The following is a 21,884-nucleotide window of genomic DNA, read 5'->3' as shown; positions in this document are numbered from 1 at the left end:
CCTGCGCTGGGCCAGCCCCTGGCGTTAGAGCGCCGCTCTCCAGCGGGCTCCTCGGCTCCCTTCCCCCTCGCCGGGAACGTGCGCCCACCCCCAGCCCCGTGTGCGCTGGGCTGGAGCGCAGCGGGCGGCCGCGTTCCGCAGCATGCCCCGGATCCGGGCAGCAGCGCTGGGGAGGAGCGCGCCACCGGCCCGGGAGGGAGGTGGGCTGAGCGGGGCTGCCTTGGCCAGGGGGCTGCAGGCAGAGGGGTCGGAGCTCGCTGCCAGGGCGCGCCGGAGAGCGGAGGAGCCCGCGGCGCTGGAAGGAGGACGCGGCTGTAATGCGCTGTGCCGAGCGCTGGCTTGGTGACATCCCCGTCCTGCGTCCGCGGCTCCCGGGGCCAGCCCGGCCTCGGGGGCACTGGGCCTTCCCTGGCTGAGCTGATGCTGCTCTAAGGGGGTAGCGATGGGCACATGCCCTGAGCAAACTCCAGTCCAGCAGGAGCGGCCAGGGGCGTGCAGAGAGCGCCGGGATCGCCTTGCACCGCCGGGGTAGGAGCTGCAAAGCCACCGGCCTTGGGGCAGAGGGCTGGGGCCGCCTGCACCGGACACATCCCCCAGCAGCTCCCGGGCGTGGTGGAATCATTTCACGGGGTTTGCTGTTTTCCTGGGGGGACTCAGATCTGCCAGCCTGCGGCGAGCGGGATCCCCGCGGGCGGCGCTGGGACCGGCCTGGGGAGAGTCCCGGAGCTCACTGCTGCTCCAGTGGGGCGTGCGGTGACACCGGGCGGGGGCTTCCCCTCCCCTCCGGGCGGCTCCGTGTCATCGCACGCTGGGTCACTCGCTGCAGCCTGCCATGAGAGGCTCTCAGCTTTGCCGTTAGCTGCGGGCCCGAGCCCCGCGCCGCCTTTCCGGCTCGGCTGTGCTGAGCCCCTGAGCCCTGAAGGGCCTTGGCCTGCCGGCCACCAGCCACTGCCGCGGGCCCGGGGCAGCCTGGCGGATCGGCTCCGGGCGCTGGATGTTCCGCACGTGTCCGCGGCGCGGCCAGCTGGGCTCGGGCACTTGGTGGAACTTTGGCTGCTGCCTGGCAGAGCCCTGAGCAGCCTGCAGGAAAGTGCCCATGGTCCGGGCCGGAGCTCTCCGAGGTGCTGCAGGTGGATCATGGTGGAAACCTTGAAAGTGGCTGTTCTTGGAGCCCCAAAGGTGGGGAAAACCGCCATCATCCGCCAGTTCCTGTACAACGACTTCCCGGAGACATACCGCCCCACGGGGTCCCGGGACACCTACAGACCCTCGGTCATCTACAACGGGGACATGTACGACGTGAAGATCATGGACGTCCCCTACTTAGCTGCCTTCCCAGCAAACAGCTCTCAGGTAGGAGCCCTCCCCCACGCAGCCAGGCTGTGCGCCTGGGACTCCATGGCTCCGGCTCTGCCCATGAGTCCTAGGCAGATATTAGAGATGGAAACGCTCTACTAGGTCCCATCTGGCCCATCCCTCCCATGGGCTGGTGCACTGGTTCCCAGTGCTTTGTCCGGTCTAGTTCCAACAGGGTTTCCATCACTTCTTCTGTAGCTAACAGGGGGTGGCCCGGAGAGCAGCAGAGGCTGGTGGAATAGTGAATGCCCTTTGCCCTCTCCAGCTAGACGCACCAGTGTATGTTCTGCAGCACCAAAGTGTGTATGTTGCTTAACTGGAAAACAGAAAGTTCCTTGCCCTACAGAGTTTGCAACCTAACGTCTAAATAACAATAGAAGAGAGGGATTCTTCAGAGTTGGGTACCCAATCCACACTGGAAATCAATGGGAATTATGTGCCTAACACACTTAGGCATTTTTTAAAATCCCACCCAATATGTCTCTAGGCACATAAATTGTAAGCAAATGTTCTTCTCATGCTGGGTACTAGCATATTAAGCCAGCGGCCGCAGCTTCTCAGATCACCTTTCTTTTCATGTATTTAAAGTCACTCTTCTCCGTGTCATTCATACCATTCAACCAGATTCTTTCTCCTGCACTTCCTACTTGTCCTGATGACCTTGTAATCAATCCCTCAGTGGCGTAGTCCTGGACAGTACTTTGTTCCATCCTACTTCAGCTTCAGAGACTAAAAGAGAACGGCAGCCCATGTGCAGTTCATGGGAAATGCTGTCATCCATGGAGTTTTTTTAACATTACTGATTTAATCCAACGTTCACTATGTGCTTGGTTCCAAACAGTAGGGAAAGGTGGTTGTTCTGGATGTGAATGAACAAATCCTAAATTTGCATGCCAAATAGGGATGTGCTGAATGATTGCCATATCAAACTCCTGTACCAAATGGTATGTACACACACACACACACACTTGCACACATGCTGCAAAGTCACATGTATCATTAACCCTTTGCTAGGTGGATCTGAAATTAACTCACTTTACAACTCATCTTGCTTTGGCAAATCACATCCTAAGGGTCCAGCACACATTCTGGGCAGCATGTCAAGTCATTTGCCTGTACACACACACTCCAGTCCTGCCCACCTTTTAAGAGGGCAGCGAGGATCATATCAGCAATTAGCATGCACAGAACAAGCAACCAGACACCTTGAGCCAATTCAAATACTTTGGGTGTGTTCAAGGCCCATTCTGAATGAGAAAAAATAGATGAGTGAAATCATAAAGCACAACTTTGATGACTGCATTCGTTCAGGTTCGTGGCTAAAATGGTTATGAAGACAGAATTAGCAGAGTGAAGAACCTTACAGAGTTCAGGTGTCAAAATCCCACTGGACAAATTGATCTATAGGATAACATTGGCTAGTCTATTGATCTACAGGACTATATTGACCACACCATGTCTGATCTTGCAGAAAAAAGAAGGCAAATTACTCTGCAGCCTAAGTACTTGCGTTCCTCACCTTGACAAGCTTTCTGAACATGATGTCAAGTGTTTCATGAAGAGCCAGTCACATCTGATTCATCATCCTTTTGGTGCACAGCTCCCATAGCAACTACTGCATGGCTCCATAACCACCTTCATATAAGTCCAGGAGCCACAGAGATTATAGGACTGAGCTGCCCATTAATAATCTCTGAAGGTTTCCAGAATAACTAGTCACCATTGCTTGTGTAACTGCCCATCCCAGTAGGCATGATCTTGTAGGCCTCAGAGACCATGGCAATAAGTACAGTGTAATTGGCCCCACATTCATCACTACCTTCAGGCCTGTTTGAAAATCCTTCCTCCTGCCTTACCTGCCCATTCAGACAAAGTTATCCCTCTGAAACACCCAACAAATCGACTGACCAACCATCTCACTAGTTAGCTGGCCATGTGTAGGCAATAATGTAGTTCAGGAATCAGCTATGTTGCCCTTCCTCATATTAAGCAGTACCTGCCACCACAAACAGCTGATCCAAATGGATGGGTTTACTCCTGGAGGAAGGCACTACTCAACAGGGAGGGCTGCAGTATCAGCCCCTTAGAGATTAGACATCAGGTTTCAGTTCTGTTTTACAAACAGCACTCACTGAAAAGCAGCCACCCCTGGGGTGACAAACAGTAATGGTGCCAAAGCAGGGACATTTTCTGGGGCAAACAAACTTGTATTTTCTTTTAAACAAAGTGTCTTGAGCTCATTAACACACAAGAAGAGCAAAACTAACCTTCTGGTTTTAAAGTCCAAAACAGCCCATGTGATAAGCTTCTGGCACTCTTGTTCTCTCTCTCAAAGATGAAGGGCTTTCAGACACAGCCATGAAGACAATCTGCCATGCCAAGGGATATGCTTTTTCTATCTGTCTGCTCCACTTACTAATAGGGGACAGTTTTCCTAGCCCATGAAATTTTTTGAGATTTCAAAAATGTCCCTGTTTCACATCAGAGCATGGACTTGAACCTGGGTCTCTTGATGATTGATTGGCAATCCCTTGATTCGAGGATGATCTCTATCATGAATTTACATATGGGTCTTGAGATGACTTAAACCTGGGTCTCTTGCATCCCAAATAAATGCCCAGCCCACTGGGGTTTTGGCTGTTGTGGAGTGGCTGTCTCTCAGCGTCTGCTGTTGGGGCTGCTTCACTTTGTAAAATAAGTAAATAGTCATTGGGCCTGAGAGAAAGAAAGAGACAGACTCTCCAGCCTGGCTTGGAGGAGGAACACGTGAGTGTCTAACCAACCCACTAGTCTCTCTCTGGTTTTGACCAGACATTCCATCCTGGACCTGAGAACCCTTCCTGATGAATGCGTCATCAAAACTGATACTTTCCTGTGGAAAGTTACAATTTTGACAGATCAGCATTTTCCAAGGAACAAAAACATTGAATCAAAAAAAACCTGTCTCTAGTTCCTAAGCCATGAAGTCAGTGCCCAGCCTGACTAATTTCAGGGAGAGCCAAGAGAATGCAGAAAAATACTAGCCAGGTACATCGTCCCTTTCTATAAATTATCCTTTCTTGTTGAAATATTGGAAGGGTCAGTGACTGGAGCCTTAAATAACGGTAGATTAGAGGCAGCATTTACACCTGTTTTAAAAGATCCACTCTCAAAAACCAATTTGCACTGCTTTGCAGGCTAACACCATGATTCATCCTAGGGTACTTAAGGAACTAGCTGGAGCATTCTCAGAACCTTTAGCAATTATCTCTGAGACCTCATGGAGGATGGGTGAGGTCTCAGGGGAGTGGAGAAGGACAAACATAGCACCTATCTTTAAAAAGGGGAGCAAAGAAAACCTGGGGAATTATAGACCAGTCAGCCTAACTTTGATACCTGGGGAAATACTGGAACAGATCATGAAACAATCAGTTTTAAGCACCTAGAGGATAAAAGGGTTCTAAGGAATAGCCAGCATGGATTTGTCAAGAACAATCATACCAAACCAGCCTAATTCCCTTCTTTGACAGGGTTGCTGGCCTGGAGGCAGAGGGAAAGCAGCAGACGTGCTGGATCATGATTTTAGTGACGCTTTTGACACAGTCCCACATGACATTCTCATAAGCAAACGAGGGAAATGTGCTCTAGACGAAATTACTGTAAGGAGGGAGCACAACTGGTTGAAAGATCTTAGAGTAGATTTCAATGGTTCACTGTCAGACTGGGAGGATGGATCTACTGGGGTCCCACAGGGTCAGTGCTGGGTCTGGTATGACTCAATATCTTCATTAATGACTTGGACAGTGGAGAACATGCTTATAAAATTTGTGGATGACACTAAACTGGGAGGGGTTGTGAGCACGCTGAAGGTCAGGATTAGAATGAAAAATGACCTGGACAAATTAGAGAATTGGTCTGAAATCAACAAGATGAAATTCAATAAAGACAAGTGCAAAGTGCTTCACTTAGGAAGGAAAAATTAAATGCACAGCTACAAAATGGGGAATAACTGGCTACGCAGCAGCACTGCTGGGAAGGATCGGGGGGTTACAGTGGATCACAAATTGATTGTGAGTCCCTGGTGTGATGCAGTTGCGAAAAAGACTATGATCATTCTGGGCTGTATTAATACGAATGTCGTATGTAAGACCTGGGAAGTAATTGTCCTGCTCTCCTTGGTGCTGGCGAGGCCTCAGCTGTAGTACTGTGTCCAGTTCTGGGCACCACTCCTTAGGAAAGCTGTGGACAAATTGGGAGAGTACAGAGGAGAGCAACAAAAATGACAAAAGGTTTGGAAAACCTGAGCTGTGAGGAAAGGTTAAAAAACTGGGCATGTTTAGTCTTGAGAAAAGAAGACAGGGCGGGGGGGGGAACCTGATACCAGTCCTCAAACGTGTGAGGGCTGTTATAAAGAGGAGGGTGATCAATCATTTTCCATGTCCACTGACGGTAGCACAAGATGTAATGGGCTTAATATGCAACAAGGGAGATTTAGATGAGCTATTAGGAAAACTTTCTACCCCTCAGGGTAGCTGAGCTCTGGAAAGGGCTCCCAAGGGATGTTGTGGAATCCCCACCATGGGAGGTTTAAGAACAGGCTGGACAAACCCCTGTCAGGGATTGGTTGGTCCTGTCTCAGCACAGGGGCTGCACTTGATGACTTCTCGAGGTCCCTTCCAGCCTGACCGTTCTGTGATTCTATGCCACATGCTTGATTTTAGTCCACCAAGTCTTACGTCTTGGCTGATGGTTCAATAAAGTAAATGGTTTGTATGGCCCCATCTAGGCCTCAGTGTTAATGCCCTCGTCAGAGGGTTGTGGGGGGAATTCACTTGTGTTGTTTCTGACTCTCCAACAGCAGCCCTTTGATCTGCTCATGGATGACTCAGCAGCACCAAGGGGTCAGACCTTCAGGTCTTTTAGAGAACGGGATCCCGGGAGAGAAAGCAAACTCCATGCCAAATGGCTTTGCAGGGAGCGTGGGTTCTGGCAGATTTGTCTCCGCTCCTGGGCCCACTGCAGAGTTTGTTGTTAAGTTTTGAATCATAAAGAATATTTTAAAACAACAGCCCTATGAAGTAAACACTTGGCTAGAGGTGAAAACACAACACAACACACACACACACCCCAAAACAGATTTTTCAAAAGCACAAAGGGCAGTTATGTGTTCAGTTCCCATTTGTGCTTTTGAAAATCTTCTCCAGATAATACACCCATGCACACAAACAACACACCTCTACACATGCAAAGGCACACACTGACACACTTGTGTGCATTTGCATATATACACACAACCACACCCCTACACCCACGTGCTGCAAATGTAAATACTTCTTGATTTCTGCAGAAACTTGCAGGCTTCTGATACGTGGGTCCTCAGAAAGAGTCTTACTGAGGACAGAATTTTATAGTGCATGTTTACCAACTTTAACAAGGCAATAGATCATTACCAAAGACAGGGCTTCCAAAGAGGATGGAGCTAGACTGTTCTCAGTGGTGGCAGATGACAGAACAAGGAGTAATGGTCTCAAGTTGCAGTGGGGGAGGTTTAGGTTGGATATTAGGAAACACTATTTCACTAGGAGGGTGGTGAAGCACTGGAATGGGTTACCTAGGAAGGTGGTGGAATCTCCTTCCTTAGAGGTTTTTAAGGTCAGGCTTGACAAAGCCCTGGCTGGGATGATTTAGTTGGGGTTGGTCCGGCTTTGAGGAGGGGGTTGGACTAGATACCTCCTGAGGTCCCTTCCAACCCTGAGATTCTATTATTCTATTCTAAATGCTTTCAAGCCATTTCATTCATCAGACTTCAGTGGAGCATTTTCCTCATCCCCAAATCTGCTACTTTATCCAAACAAAACAATGGGCAAACATTCAAACAGATCTGCCTAGGAATGAACATAAGTGCTGGAAATTCTATGAGCATTCATAAAATAATAATAATAAAAGTCTGCTTTGCGGCTTATGTAAATGGTCCCATCCTAGCTTCAATCTAGTTAGCTCACTAAAAGAGAAGTAAGGATGCTAGCACAGCTGCACAAGCCTGCCTGACCCCCTGTTATGTATTCGCTTGTGCCACCCACGCTGACGCCTGCATCGTGCTATCCTCACTTGTATTTCTAGCGAGCTAGCTAGAGTACAGCTAGCGTGGGTACATCAGACACAAGCTGCTAACCACATCCCCAGCTGCAGGGCACTTACCCTAAGGCCCTGCTTTCAGTGGCTTGTCGCTCTCTTAGACCACCTTGACTTTGAGGCTGATATTTCTTCTGCTTGTTCTCAACCCTTGGAGGCCAGTGTCCCTGAGCTAGCCTTGAAGGTACGGGGGACCTACTGGGTCACGGCTGAGGAACACTGATGGAGGCATGAGTCTCATCCAGAGCCCACTGAAGTCCAGGGGAGTCTTCCTGCTGATGTCAGCTGACTTTGGCTCAAGCCCTGTGTACCTGCCCGGGTGCTGCACCTGCGCTGTACTTGCACACAGGCCGCCAGCCTCCAAGGGCGAATTTCACCAGCACAAAAATCCTTCTAATGGAAATGATCATAAGAAACCCCTCAACTGACCCAGAGTCTCAACTGACTGTGCATCTCAGCCAGGCTTCCCTGGTTCGGCAGCTGCTTTGACCTTTCCCAGAACAGTGCTGGGGGGAAGCGGCCTCCCCCTTTGGCTGTGAGTTTTAGTGTTGTTGTTTGTTTTAAAATCGCAAGTTGGTGTGAGAAGCTGTCATGCCTAGTGAGTAAGTAGGCTAAAAACCCCCACTGCTGGGACCAGCCGCAGAGCCAGAGCAGAGGGGGGGAGAATGAAGGGCTGGTTAGCAGGAGTGAGGGAAAGGGAGCCACCACGTTAATAGACATAAAGGTCTTACTTATTACCGGGCCCTGGTGGGAAGAAACAATGCACTAACATGGTCTGCATGGGGCTATCGTTCCGTCTTCCAGGTGCCTGTGACATTAACAAACCATTCAAGCTCCAGTCTCATTGTTAGCCCCCGTCAGCAGGACATGCAGGGAAAATAACTCTCTGCTTTGTCTCTGGGGCATAGGAGGATATTTTCCTGCTCCCACCTGGGCTGGAACATGTTGCATGGCAGGAATTATTCCTGTATTTGCCTCAAAGCTCCAATTAACGGGAGGCTTTCCCCATTTCCCAGGGGAGCTGTTTTATTATTATAATTCCTTTCTGCAAAATTTGAATCCTTGTCTGATCCTTCACAAAAAAGGCTTCCCCACAAATAGAAATGCTCTGGCATATGGCAGAGAGATTCGTTTTACCGGCCAGTTTATTAAAATTCATACTTGTTTGCTCCAGGTATTTGCTGCAGTGAATGTCAATGCACAAAGGCAAGCTGGGGTTTGCCTTGCATAGCTTCCTCTGAGGGTGCAGGGTGGGTTATGCACAGCTGGGTGCAAGGGCCAGCATACACCTGTCTGAACTCCAAAGCCAAGTTGTGTCTGTTCAGTACTTGAATGGGAGACCTCACAGGAACACCTGCTTCAGTAGATGGCGCTCTCACCTCTCAGCTGGTCTTCAACCAACTGGGCACTAGAGGCTGCTGTGGAAGCATCGTATGGGTGAGATGTAGAACGGAGCCCCTGGTTGCTTGTGGTCATTACAGATCCCCTAGTTCTTTCTGTAGGAGCTGGTGTGTTAATCCTGATGTTAGGAACCACTATTTCACTAGGAGGGTGGTGAAGCACTGGAATGGGTTACCTAGGGAGGTGGTGGAATCTCCTTCCTTAGAGGTTTTTAAGGTCAGGCTTGACAAAGCCCTGGCTGGGATGATTTAGTTGGGTTTGGTCCTGCTTTGAGCAGGGGGTTGGACTAGATACCTCCTGAGGTCCCTTCCAACCCTGAGATTCTATGATTCTATGTCTTGGGCTGTTTACACTCTGCCTCTCTGAAAGCCACCTGCAGTTTCATTGGATACAGGATTCTTCTACACTTCCTGGTTGTGATATTGTTGTGTCAATTAACCAACTGTCATCATCCACCCAAGAAGCAGCTGCATTTCGGTAGTGGCTGTTGTGATTCCTGAGCCTAGTTTGTAAAGTATTCAGAGACTCTTGGGTTAAGAAAATGCAACAGGCAGCATTGTCGTTCCACTGAAGCCAGGGGAGGTGCTGAAGGGACCGGGGTTGGGCTGCTTGTCAGGGGCAGCAAGAAGAAAACAGCGAGATGAAATGGGAAGCTGGGGCGGGTCACTTCACTTCAAGTCACTTCTTGATGCAGCCTCACCACTCCAGCTACACCTAGAGAAAGTTATTAACTGGATTCAGGGAACAGATGGTTACCCTGGCATTAGGCACCTGTGGGAAGCAAGAGCCTGAATTAGCTGCAAACCAGAGATTTGTATGCATCAGCCGTCTGCTCTGTGCCTTCTGTGGGGTGCTGTCTTGGAAGAGGAGGGTCAGACTCGGAAGGGGCTCAGGCCTCTCCCTGCAGGCTCCGTCGCACATACCGAACTCGAATGAGGAGTCACGTTTCCTGTGGGAAAACCATTGTCACTGTTTTCAGGCACTGGGGGGCCATTTGGCAGTTAGAGGAATAGGGCCCGTATCCCCCCTCTTGTGCATTTCCTTAGAAGGCAGAGACTGGCCTGACCATCGAGAATGGATGGAAACCAGGTGTCCAGGCATCTGAGCTCAACTTGGCTTGGCAAGGGGCCAATGTTGATAAACTGTGTCCAGCTGCCCCCAAAACCCCTCTGCTGGGGAGAAGGGTTTGCGCTCACCACACCGCCCAGAGGTGAAAGGCCCCTTTCACAGGGGTGATGCCTGAGATCCCCACTTGGGCCTTCTGCACTCTGCTTGTCCCAGGGGCCCGTCGCCTTGGAGATGAGTGGAAAGGGGACAGGCTCCAGGCCTCAGTGGCACGTTTGGCAGCAGAGCACAGGGCACACAGCTTCCCAGTCAGTGACTAGACCCTGCCTGGCTCCATGCTGGTCCTTTGCTCCCTTCCTCCCTCTAGGTTTATATAAAGGGCTGATCCCTTCCTCACCAGGTCACCCATTCAGTAGCCTCCTCCTTACCCCGCCATTGGAATTGCTCCTGAAGAGACAGGCTAATGCCCCCTGGCAATGGCTCTCAACCTATTCCATCTCCCCAGTTAGGGTCGTGGCCCCCTGACCCTGTTTGCAACCATCTGTGGGTCATGCCCCTCAGGCTGCGATGCCTGCAGAGAGGAGAAGCATCACGGATTGCAGAAGGTCAGACTTGATAACCCATATGGCATTTCCCAGCTTCTGCTTTCCAGGGCTCATCCCACTGCTCTCGGGAAGCTGAGTTTTGTTCTGCATTCTGGCTTCCCGTCCTTTCTCCGCGATGAGAGGCTGTTCCATGCTTAGGGAGATGTTCTCCGGGGCCCAGCTGGATCCGTTTCTATGGTTGCAATGCCCTTTGAGTGGTTTCCCAAAGTCAAGGACAGACAAGCTTGGCCAAGTGAGTCCCAGGCAGTCAGTGCCCCTGGGTAGCACGGACAGCCCTAGACATGGTGGTTGAAAGAATTAAAGGCAACGTCATGCTGAGTCTTCATCCCTCCAACGCAATTTCTGATTAAAAGCACTGGTTAGAAAATAGATGTGCATTTCTCATCTCTTCCCCCATCTGCAAAGAGCCTCTAATTGGGTTTGAGTTGATTTCCTACCTTCTAAGCCACCATCAGGGAGAACATTATCTCTGAAGAACCTGATACGTCACAGCTGGTAGTGCCAGTTACTGGAGCAGCCTAGACCATCTGCTGCTCCTGGGGGTGGGATTTGCGTGGCTGCAAATGGCCACGGCTAAGTGCATGGGCGTGTTTCTGGGCAAGAAAAAAAACAAATTAAACTCAGCTGCTGTGTCACGTAGGCCAGGGCTGCATTTGGAGCCGCCCTGTTCAAGGATGCAGAATTAGATTCACAAAGTGAGGTTTTTCATGAACAGCTAAAGCCAAGAACATGAGCAAACTGAAAGGGACGTCCTACCTCCTGCCACGCTCCACTGGCAAACCCAGCTGCTGCATTGGAGTCAGTGGGGACAGGTCCCCAGCCGGTGTGATTCAATGCTGATTTACACCAGCTGAGGACTTGAGCAAAAATCATTATATCATCAGAACAAACTTTCATTGGCTGAACGCATCCCTGAGGGTAGAAAACTCTTATCTAGCAATAAAGCAGGGTGACGTTTTTAGACCTAACAGTGTTTGTTGGAAACGGCTGATGTGATGAACGTTCCATGGGAATGTGCTGATTCCATCGAAACGTTGGGAAGCCGGGCAGGCAGGTCGGTTGATCAGGTGGCCTGGCTGGCTGGCTGATGGGTGGGCGGGCTGCCCAGCTCCATGGGTGGCCTGGGCGCCAGCCCTGCTGCCCAGCTCCTGGGCATTGTGGCCAATGGAATTTCTGGGATGCTGTTCCAATAGGAAATGAAACCTCGACACCCCAGAATTTTCCAGGAAACGGGATTTCCCCTTTCCAGCCAGCTCTGATAGCAACTCCTGAGAGCAGCTCAGCGGCTGGGCAGGTGTCCCAAACACACAGGTAGGTGTGGGGTTTGCATGCACGTGCCGCTGTGACAGAGTAGGGAGGGGAGCCCAGGGCAGGGGCTGGGGCACTCTCCTGAGTCAATAAGGAGTGGCTGATGGTTCCCTCTGCCTGATGCAGGTATCTGTCCCCCCCACACTCCGAATCACATCCTGGGACCATCCCCCTGCCCTGGGCAATTCAGTCTCCAAGCAACACCCACCCGCTTTCCCATGGCCCCAGACACTGATGGGTGAGAGGGTCTAAGCAATCCTGGGCTCTCATGCTGCCCGTACCCCTCAGCCGTCCTCTCTGAGAGCTGAGAGGAGATCTTGGTCTTCTCCCCTCTGCTTGTTGAAGCCTCCCTGCCCCACACCTGCCTTGCAGGCAGGACCTCATGGTGGTGGGGTGGAGGCTGATGGGACGGCTCTGCCCCCCCCCCGAGCAGCCTGCATTCTCTCCCCCAGGAGTGGTCGGACCTGAAGTGCCGTGGGCTGAGGAACACCAACGCCTATGTGCTGGTGTATGACATCTGCAACCCCGAGAGCTTTGAGTACGTGAAGATGATCCAGCAGCAGATCCTGGAGAACAGGTGACTGTGGGGTAGGATACGGGGGGGTGGGGGCTGGGTGCCCCCCACGGCTCCATTTGAGCTCTCAGAAGGAGTGGGGGGAAGGGAAGGGCCACAGATCCTGGGAGTTCCTCAGTGCTCAATTTGAAATGAAAAACACGCCGGGGCTCATTTTAGCGCCTGGGGCGAGCAAGCATATTTGCACCCCTAGAGGTGATGGGGGGACACACAGGTTCACGTGTCCCCCCCCCAGCTTTCTGCCTTCCCTTTAGCACAGAGGTTTCAAACCAGAGATGATCTGTGCCGGTGACTGGGGGGCCCCACCCCAGAACTGCTCGAGCACGCCTCCCGCGGGCAGCCCCTCCCTCCCGGAAAGCAGCGGCCCTTCCCTGCAGCTTCCTCTTGCCTCTGCCTCTCCATGCCTGGTGCAGCTCGCTGGCTTAGCTGCCCCGCAGGGAAGGGTCTCGGCCACACCACGTGACCAAGCAATGGGGGGAGGCATGTCACTCTGCATCCCCCCCCCCCCGTTTCAAACTGTCACCTCCTGCCAGAAACCAGTGGGAAGCTGGTGGGAGCTGCTCTGGCCCCTGGTTCTCTGCACCGTGGGAGCTGGGGCGCTGCCTGGCTGCACTCCCTGCCCTGCTCCCAAAGGTGCTGACTCCTCCACCAGCAGGCAGCTCCCCCCCGCCCCCCCCCCCCCGCGCCTGCTGTGATCCGCTGTTCTGTGGCCTGCTGGAGGAGCAGGGATGGGGCACACCGGGGGAGTGGGTGGAACTGGGCGGGAAGGGGCAGGACGAGGCGAGGCAGGGGGGGGTGGGAGCTTCGGGAAGGGCGGGGCCAGAGGCGGAGCAGGGGGTTGAGCACCCCCAGAGCCCGGAGGAAGCTGGTGCCTGTGCCTGCTCCCCAAGCCAGCTGCTCTGCCCGGGCAGGGTGGCAGCACAGCTCTGAGCTCCACCCCAATTCGCTCCCAAAGGAGCCTGGCACTGGCCAGCAATGCCCCCTGCAGCCGGCCCCTGCCTGCGGAGCCTGGCTGCCAGGAGATGTTCCTCAAGGCGCTTGCTTGCTGCTGCCCAGGTGCTCCTGGCTCTGCTGCTGGCGGTGGCGCTGCCTTCAGAGCTGGGTGGCTGGAGAGCGGCAGTTGCTGGCCGGGAGCCCAGCGGTGCCGTGGCTACGAACTGCTAAGCTTAGAAGTGCTGGGAAGCCCTGGCACAAAATAAGCACTGGAGATCCTCTTCCTGGAGTGACCAGCCACCAGCCTAGGCCGCCTCTGCCCTAAATTCAGAGGCTTTCTGATCTCTGCAGCTGGCAGACATGGCCAAACCTACTGTGTCTGCATCAGGCTCCAGGGCAGATCCAGCTTCTTGGTCAACTACAATGCATTGGTGACCTTCCAGAAAACACCATCCTGGCCACCATGGATGTAGAGGCTCTCTACACAAACATCCCACACACTGATGGAATACAAGCTGTCAGGAACAGTATCCCTGATGATGCCACAGCACACCTGGTTGCTGAGCTCTGTGGCTTTATCCTCACACACAACTATTTCAAATTTGCTGACAATATATATCTCCAGATCAGTGGCACCGCTATGGGCACCCGTATGGCCCCACAATATGCCAATATTTTTATGGCCGACCTGGAACAACGCTTCCTCAGCTCTCGTCCACTCACGCCCCTTCTCTACCTACGCTACATCGATGACATCTTCATCATCTGGACCCATGGGAAGGAGACTCTGGAAAAATTCCACCACGATTTCAACAGCTTCCACCCCTCCATCAACCTCAGCCTGGACCAATCTACACGGGAGGTCCACTTCCTAGACACCACGGTGCAAATAAGTGATGGTCACATCAACACCACCCTATACCGAAAACCTACCGACCGCTATGCCTACCTTCATGCCTCCAGCTTCCATCCCGGACACACCACAAGATCCATTGTCTACAGCCAAGCACTGAGGTACAACCGTATCTGCTCTAACCCGCAGACAGAGACCAACACCTAGAAAATCTCCACCAAGCATTCTCAAGACTACAGTACCCACACGAGGAAATAAGGAAACAGATCAACAGAGCCAGACGTGTACCCAGAAGCCTCCTACTGGAAGACAAACCCAAGAAAGAAACCAACAGGACCCCACTGGCCATCACATACAGTCCCCAGCTAAAACCCCTACAACGCATCATCAGGGATCTACAACCCATCCTGGACAATGATCCCACACTTTCACAGGCCTTGGTGGCAGGCCAGTCCTCGCCCACAGACAACCTGCCAACCTGAAGCATATTCTCACCAGCAACTGCACACCGCACCATAGTAACTCTAGCTCAGGAACCAATCCATGCAACAAACCTCGATGCCAACTCTGCCCACATATCTACACCAGCAACACCATCACAGGACCAAACCAGATCAGCCACAACATCACCGGTTCATTCACCTGCACGTCCACCAATGTAATATATGCCATCATATGCCAGCAATGCCCCTCTGCTATGTACATCGGCCAAACTGGACAGTCTCTAAGGAAAAGGATAAATGGACACAAATCAGACATTAGGAATGGCAATATACAAAAACCTGTAGGAGAACACTTCAACCTCCCTGGCCACACAATAGCAGATCTTAAGGTGGCCATCCTACAGCAAAAAAACTTTAGGACCAGACTTCAAAGAGAAACTGCTGAGCTCCAGTTCATCTGCAAATTTGACACCATCAGCTCAGGACTAAACAAAGACTGTGAACGGCTTGCCAATTACAGAACCAGTTTCTCCTCCCTTGGTTTTCACACCTCAACTGCTAGAACAGGGCCTCATCCACCCTGATTGATCTAACCTCGTTATCTCTAGCTTGCTTCTTGCTTGCTTATATATACCTGCCCCAGGAAATTTCCACCACTTGCATCCGAAGAAGTGGGCATTCACCCACGAAAGCTCATGCTGCAAAACGTCTGTTAGTCTATAAGGTGCCACAGGACTCTTTGCTGCTTCTTGGTCAGGCTGGCCATGAGCCGAGCCCCAGACGTGGGAATTAGCTTGTTCACTTTGGGTGCTGGGGGATCACAGGTGGGTCCCGCAACTTATGGGGGATGTAGATACTCCCAGTTCACCATCCTGGCTGGAGGGAAGAGGAGAGAAACTCTGGCTCCAGGAGGGGAGGTGGCTCTGTTTGGACAACAAGCTAGAGTCAGATGACGGTGGTTGTGTAAAGACATCACAGCTGGTGCTGAGGCCGGCTGGGGCTGGGGCTGGGAGTGGGGGGGCACCTGGCTACTGGAAGTCCTCTCCTCCCCCTCTCCAGGGCTGGGCACAGCTTTTGCTTGGGGCTGTCAGTCCCACTCCCCATGAGGCATCTCTCAGACTGCTCGTGCCCCATGCAGCACTCCCTAATCTACGTCTCCCTTCTCCCGCAGGCCAGGTGGCGCCAATGAGGCCCCCATCATCGTGGTGGGGAACAAGCGGGACCAGCAGAAGCAGCGCTTCACGCCGCGTCGGACGCTCTCGGTGCTGGTGAAGAAGAGCTGGAAGTGTGGCTACATGGAGTGCTCTGCCAAGTACAACTGGCACATTGTCCTGCTCTTCAAGGAGCTGCTGAGCAGTGCGCTGGCCCGGGGCTGCAAACACCACCACTCCTGTATGCGCCTCCAGGGGGCGCTGCACACAACCAGATGCAGCCTCATGTGAGACATGCTGCCAGCCACCTCCAGGGGGCGCTCCCTCTGCTCTGTGGGTAGAGTGGGGGCGGGTTGGGAACTGGTTACCCATCACCACCTGAAATGGGCTGTGTGCCGAGGGGACCCTCCCACCACCACCTTGCCTCTCCTGGCCCCAGGGGTTCCACTGTTCTTGATTGTACCAGTGCAAAAAAGGACTCATTGTTCTGGGCACCTGTGCCCCAACTTCTCAGGGACTGAGCACATGACGCAGGCTCTGGAGCAGATGGGAATGGGGATGACCTGAGCGTGGCCAAAGACATAAGTGTGGGCCTCATTATGTAAACGTGAACCCCAGAGCTGGCTTATGGTGCTGATGTGGGGCAGAGCAGAGGGGACGCTGAGGTTGCAGATATGATGGGGGACAGAGAGTGGAGGGAGATGTGATCTGCCCACCCCCTACCCTAAAGCCTCCACAGCTGAGTGCTGTACCACCCAAAGGAGCTCAGGTCGGGTGCACGAGGGTTTTGTATGGAGAGAATCCCTACTGGGCAAATTCTGCAGGCTCCTAGGCCCACAGGCCTCGGCAAGTGTGTGTTGGGGGAGGTTTTGCTGCTGCCTTGTCTGCAAACAGGGCTCCGTAGCCTCCCAGACATGTTCCTTAGCTGTGACTCTTTGGCCAGTTGGTTTTACGCCCATGTTGGGGCAAGGGCAAAATGTTTTCAACAACACTTTTTTTTTTAACAAAATATTACAAAATGTTGCAGCCTTTTCAACCAAACCAAACATGAGAATTTTAGTCAAAATGTTTTTTTATTTTATTTTATTAAACCATTTTTAAAATGTTTTGGTTCATGTGGGTGGGGGGAAAGATCCCCGTTGCTGCCACTGCCCCTCAACCTCCAGTTGAACCAAAAAAGGGGTCAGTTCCTTGTTAGCGGGTTGGAATTGACTTGCCTGGTGGGGAGCAGCTCCGGCTGCTGCGTTGGTGAGACCTGGTTCTGAGCAGCCACAGGGCCTGGCAGTGTCAGTGGTAGCCAGACAGAACCACACAGTTCCCTCCCTCTCCGCCTTGTCCCACCCCAGTGACAGCACCAGCCCTTAGCTGCTTCTCTTCCTGCGGAACCGCCTGCGGGACACAAGGAATGGTTGAGTGGTTATAAAGGGAGTGGTTCCAGTTCCTGGGCTCTCAAATGCTGAATGCTGCCGGGACTCAGCAGCTGGGTGGGGGACAATGGGGTGATTAATGGGGAGCCGGGCTTGCTGGTGCTGTGCTGGGTGGATGGGGAAGGGTAAGCTCCTCCAGCTCCTCGCTCCACCTGACGAAATGAACTTTCATGCAGCTGTTTTAAGGGCTGCGTGAGGCCTCGGCCTGGCCCCTGCAGCAGGGAGGGGGGACACCCATGGCAATGTGCTCAGGCACCCAAGTGCGATGGGAAACTTCCTAGTCCACGACTTGCTGGCCTAAGCTGAGCAGTTCATGCCCACGTGCACTTGACTATCTAAAGCCCATGCAGGGGCTAAGCAACAGGGGCGCCAGGTCAGATTTGGGGGTGGGGGCAATTTTAACCATGATTCCAGGGGCTACTTAGGCACCTGAAAACTCTAATTGTTTGCAGATAATAACTTAGCATTTAGCTGACAGGAGCACTGTATCCAAGTCCTATATAAAGAAAGAACATTAAATAAATATTAGACCCACTCAGCTCTATACTAACATGTTCTGACATCTTGTGTCAAGTCATTTAAGGGACACTGGTTAGGTTTAAAATTGTCATGCAGATGCTCACTCTTCAATACAACACTTGAAACAGTTGTAGAAAAATCTCGATTACTTTCTGTCATTTAGGCTACTTACTTTTTGCAGTTCAAGAAGCTTGGAATAGATCATTTAACTTTTGGAAACGTCCTACGAGGGCAAGGCCCCGGATTTTACAGGGCACCTGCCTGGGGCTCTAGGGGTATCACCATACTACAAATAATAGACTAGAAACCAGCTTTAAACAGGAGTGAAGCTGACACTTTCAAATCACTTTCACAGTATCGTCAACCCCAAATGTTCAAAAATCATGAGTCAGGGTCACCAAAATCAGGAGATTGGCTTAAAATCCTGAGATTATATAAAAATAATAGATTTTGAGTTCTTTTTATTGGCCTTCTGCTTTTTGAGCCTTTTGGGTGTGGGGGGAGGAGGGGTTGTCACGTTTTGAAGCTTTCTGCACAGCCACAAGCGCTAGAAACTTCATTTTTCTTTACGGCTGAAGGCCGAAATCATCACATACCACTTGACTCCAGGAGCTTTAAGAAAAACAATAATTAGCATGAGACTCATGACAAACTCATGAGAGTTGGCAAAACTGCTTTCCACTTCTGTTTAAAGGCTGGTTACTTTCCAGAAGACTCTTAGACACAACACCACAGTGATCGAGTTGCTGTTCTCACAGGAGACTATTTCAAACCAAACAGCAAGAAAATTTCACATTTTAAAGTTAAGAAAAAAATGAGTTTTCTGAGGTGTCTCAGGGCCACTGCAGGCAGGAAAGGAAAATAAACAGGCATGGGAGCTCTGGGCAGCTCTTCCTCTTGAAAGAAAGTTGGAGGGTCAAATCTTCCAGTCCTTAATCAGCTAAAACTTCTATTGCTATCAGCACCTCCACTCACAGATATTAACGTGCTCAAGAACTACACACTTCATAGGTAAGTATCTGAGCCATCGTATCCAGGGCTCCACATTTTATACACATTGACTCGGGGACTGGATTGACTGGCATATTCTGAACAGTGCTGAGCGCACAGATGGTGCCCAGTGAATAATTCAAATCATGACACTAATCGTCCACTTTATGGACTGTGTGGATGCAATTTCTGTGCTTTGTTCTGAATTCAGCTGAAACCCTAAGAATTTGATGTATAATCACATCTGGTACTCAAATGGCACTTTCTAATTCCTTCCTTTTCTCGCGCTCAGAACAGAAAAATAACAAACCAAAATGGTTTTCCGTTAAAATGTGCTGCCAGCAGCCATTGCTGTACGGCCCAGTGTGGGGCAGAGCCTGCCCCCTCGGGGGCTAAGTGCTCTCTGCTCATCTGACACTGTCTTTCGCTTTCTTCATCCTGCCAGACCTCTGGGCTGGTTTTCATGCTGTCACCCGTGACAGCCTTCCCCACTGCCTAGGACTCGCAGACCTGCCCCTGGTTTTGCTCCCAGCTATCAGAATCCACTCATGCAGCATGCAGCAGAGAGAGGCTGCTCTAGCACAGGGTCTCAAACGCAAATGACCACGAGGGCCACATGAGGGCTAGTTCATTGGCCCGAGGGCCGCATCACTGATACCCCCCCGCCCCCCTCCCTCGCTGGCTCTGGCCCTGCCCCCACTCCACCCCTTCCCCGAAGTCCCCACCCCAACTCTGCCCCCCTCCCTGCCCCTTGAGGGCGCAGGAGGGGTGTGGTGGGGGCTCAGGGCAGGGAGTGCAGGAGGTGTGCAGGGTGCGGCAGGGGGCTCTGGGCAGGGAGTTGGGGTGCAGCAGGGGGTTGGGATTCAGGCAGGGGGCTCAGGGCAGGGAGTTGGGGTGCAGGGTGCAGCAGAGGGTTGAGGTGCAGCAGGGGGTTGGGGTTCAGGCATGGGGCTCAGGGCAGGGAGTTGGGGTGCAGGGGGCAGCAGAGGGTTGGGATGCAGCACGGGGCTCGGGGGAGAGGGTTGGGGTGCAGCAGGGGGTTGGGGTTCAGGCAGGGGGCTCAGGGCAGGGAGTTGGGGTGCAGCAGGGGGTTGGGATTCAGGCAGGGGGCTCAGGGCAGGGAGTTGGGGTGCAGGGTGCAGCAGAGGATTGGGGTGCAGCAGGGGGTTGGGGTTCAGGCATGGGGCTCAGGGCAGGGAGTTGGGGTGCAGGGTGCAGCAGAGGGTTGGGATGCAGCACGGGGCTCGGGGGAGAGGGTTGGGGTGCAGCAGGGGGTTGGGGTTCAGTGCAGGGAGTTGGGGTGCAGGGTGCAGCAGAGGGTTGGGGTGCAGCAGGGGGCTGGGGTTCAGGCAGGGGGCTCAGGGCAGGGAGTTGGGGTGCAGCAGAGGGTTGGAGTTCAGGCAGGGAGTTGGGGTGCACAAGGGGTGTGGGATGCAGCACGGGGCTCAGGGCAGGGTGCAGCAGGGCTCCAGGCCAGAGCCCGAAGCCGCTTAACTAGAGGCTCCGGGGTGGCAGTGGCGCACACCGGGGCCAGGGCAGGCAGCTGGAACCATGTCCCTGAGTCCCCCTCCCCCAGGGGCCGCAGGGCTCCGCCCGCTGCTTGCCGCACCTCCAGGTACCTCCCCCGAAGCTCCCATTGGCTGCGGTTCCCCATTCCCGGCCAATGGGAGCTGCGGGGGCGGCACGGGGCTGAAGGGGGACAATCCCGCGGCTGTAGTTTGCCCACCCCTGGCCTGGAGGTAGGCCGGAGGGGGGGGCGTGTTTGAACCCCCTGGTCTAGTGGATAAGGAGCATGGGCAGCGATGAACCGATGGCTGGGGGAGGCTGGCCCCACCCCTTCTGCCCAAGGCCCCCTCTGCCCCTCTCCCTCGGAGTCCAGCAGCCCCTCCTCCCCCCACAGCTGCCAGCCTCTGCCCCAGGCTAGTGCTTCCCAGCCAGGGCCACCGCCCAGGGGCCTGGAGCCATGCTGAGCCGGAAGCAGAATGAGGGGCTGGGGGTGGAGCATGGGGGGACCCACACCTGGTGTTTGGGGGGGGGGGGTCTACTCCCCCGCTCCCCAGCCTCCTGTATGACCTCAGGGCAGTGCCTTAAGAACAGCGTTTCAAAGCTTTTTAGCACCCAGCCAGGCATCTAGTGGCAGTAGGGTGACCAAATGGCCTGATTTTACAGGGCCAGTCCCAATTTGTGGGTCTTTTTCTTCTAGAGGTGCCTATTACTCCCCACCCCCAGCCTGACTTTTCACACTTGCTGGCTGGTCACCCTAAGTGGAGGTTACAACACACCGAACTTTCCTGGTACTTTTGAAAATCCTACTGAGTCCCTAAATACCTTTGAAAAATCTGGGCCTAAGTTTCTCAGTGGCCCAGCTGTACAGTGGGGAGCCCAGCACTGCTCTACCAGCAAGGGGCAGCCGTTGTGAGGGGCTCGGCCACACGCTCACCCTTCCCTTCGGTTTGGCCCCTTCTTTTCACCTACCTCCCCCACGCAATCTCCCTCTTTGCTGCCTGTGACCGCGGGCGGCTGCCTTCTGAGGCCCTGCAGCTGGCTTCAAAGCCACCCCCCCCCCCCCATTCCTGTTTTGCAGGCTCAGCTAAGGACTTTCAGCTCCTTAATTTAATTGCCAGCCCTTTCTTAGCTGTTGGTAAACAACACAGTGACTCCCTGTCCCCGGGGCACGAGCTGGGAGCAGCACCTCTCTGCTGCAGCCCTCACATGCCCTACGCAGGTAAAAGCGCCCCGGGGGCTAGGCCTACGCTGCCATGCGGTGCCCCCGCTCATCGAAGGGACGGCTAAAGCGGGTGCTGCTGAGGCTGTGGCACGGGGCACACGCAGCCGGCCATGTGCCCCACCACAGGAGCCCAGCCTGGGAAGTGCTTTGGGGTTTTTTGTAATGGTTGGGTGTGCCCCACGGCCAGAGCGCCTGGCCAAGCAGCAGGGTGTGCCGCAGGGAGGAAGGCAGGAATCGCTGACATGATGCAGGTGGGAGCTGGGCGGGGGGAGGTGGGGGCAGGGCCGGCTCTGGCTTTTTTGCCACCCCAAGCAAAAATAAATAAATAACCAAAAACCTGCGGGGCGGCCAGAGCAGCGAAGGGGGAAAAAACCCCAAACAAACCAACCAACCCGCGGGGCAGCCGGAGCGCGGGTGCAG

At 53.3% G+C, this 21,884-nt stretch overlaps 1 protein-coding gene across 1 annotated transcript; it reads left to right on the top strand.

Moving 5' to 3' along the window:
• Nucleotides 1–876: 876 nt before the first annotated feature.
• RASL10A (RAS like family 10 member A) lies at nucleotides 877–17,285 on the top strand. Its single transcript, XM_044989507.1, has 3 exons — nucleotides 877–1,353; nucleotides 12,299–12,423; nucleotides 15,821–17,285. The coding sequence occupies exons 1-3, from the start codon at nucleotides 1,138–1,140 to the stop codon at nucleotides 16,089–16,091; spliced, it is 612 nt and encodes a 203-aa protein (XP_044845442.1). The 5' UTR covers nucleotides 877–1,137; the 3' UTR covers nucleotides 16,092–17,285.
• The last annotated feature ends 4,599 nt before the right edge of the window (nucleotides 17,286–21,884 follow it).

This window comes from Mauremys mutica, chromosome 16, assembly GCF_020497125.1.
Source record: "Mauremys mutica isolate MM-2020 ecotype Southern chromosome 16, ASM2049712v1, whole genome shotgun sequence".
Lineage (NCBI taxonomy): Eukaryota > Metazoa > Chordata > Testudines > Geoemydidae > Mauremys > Mauremys mutica.
The sequence above is the reverse complement of the archived record's forward strand: the minus strand, read 5'-3'. Positions and strand labels throughout refer to the sequence as shown.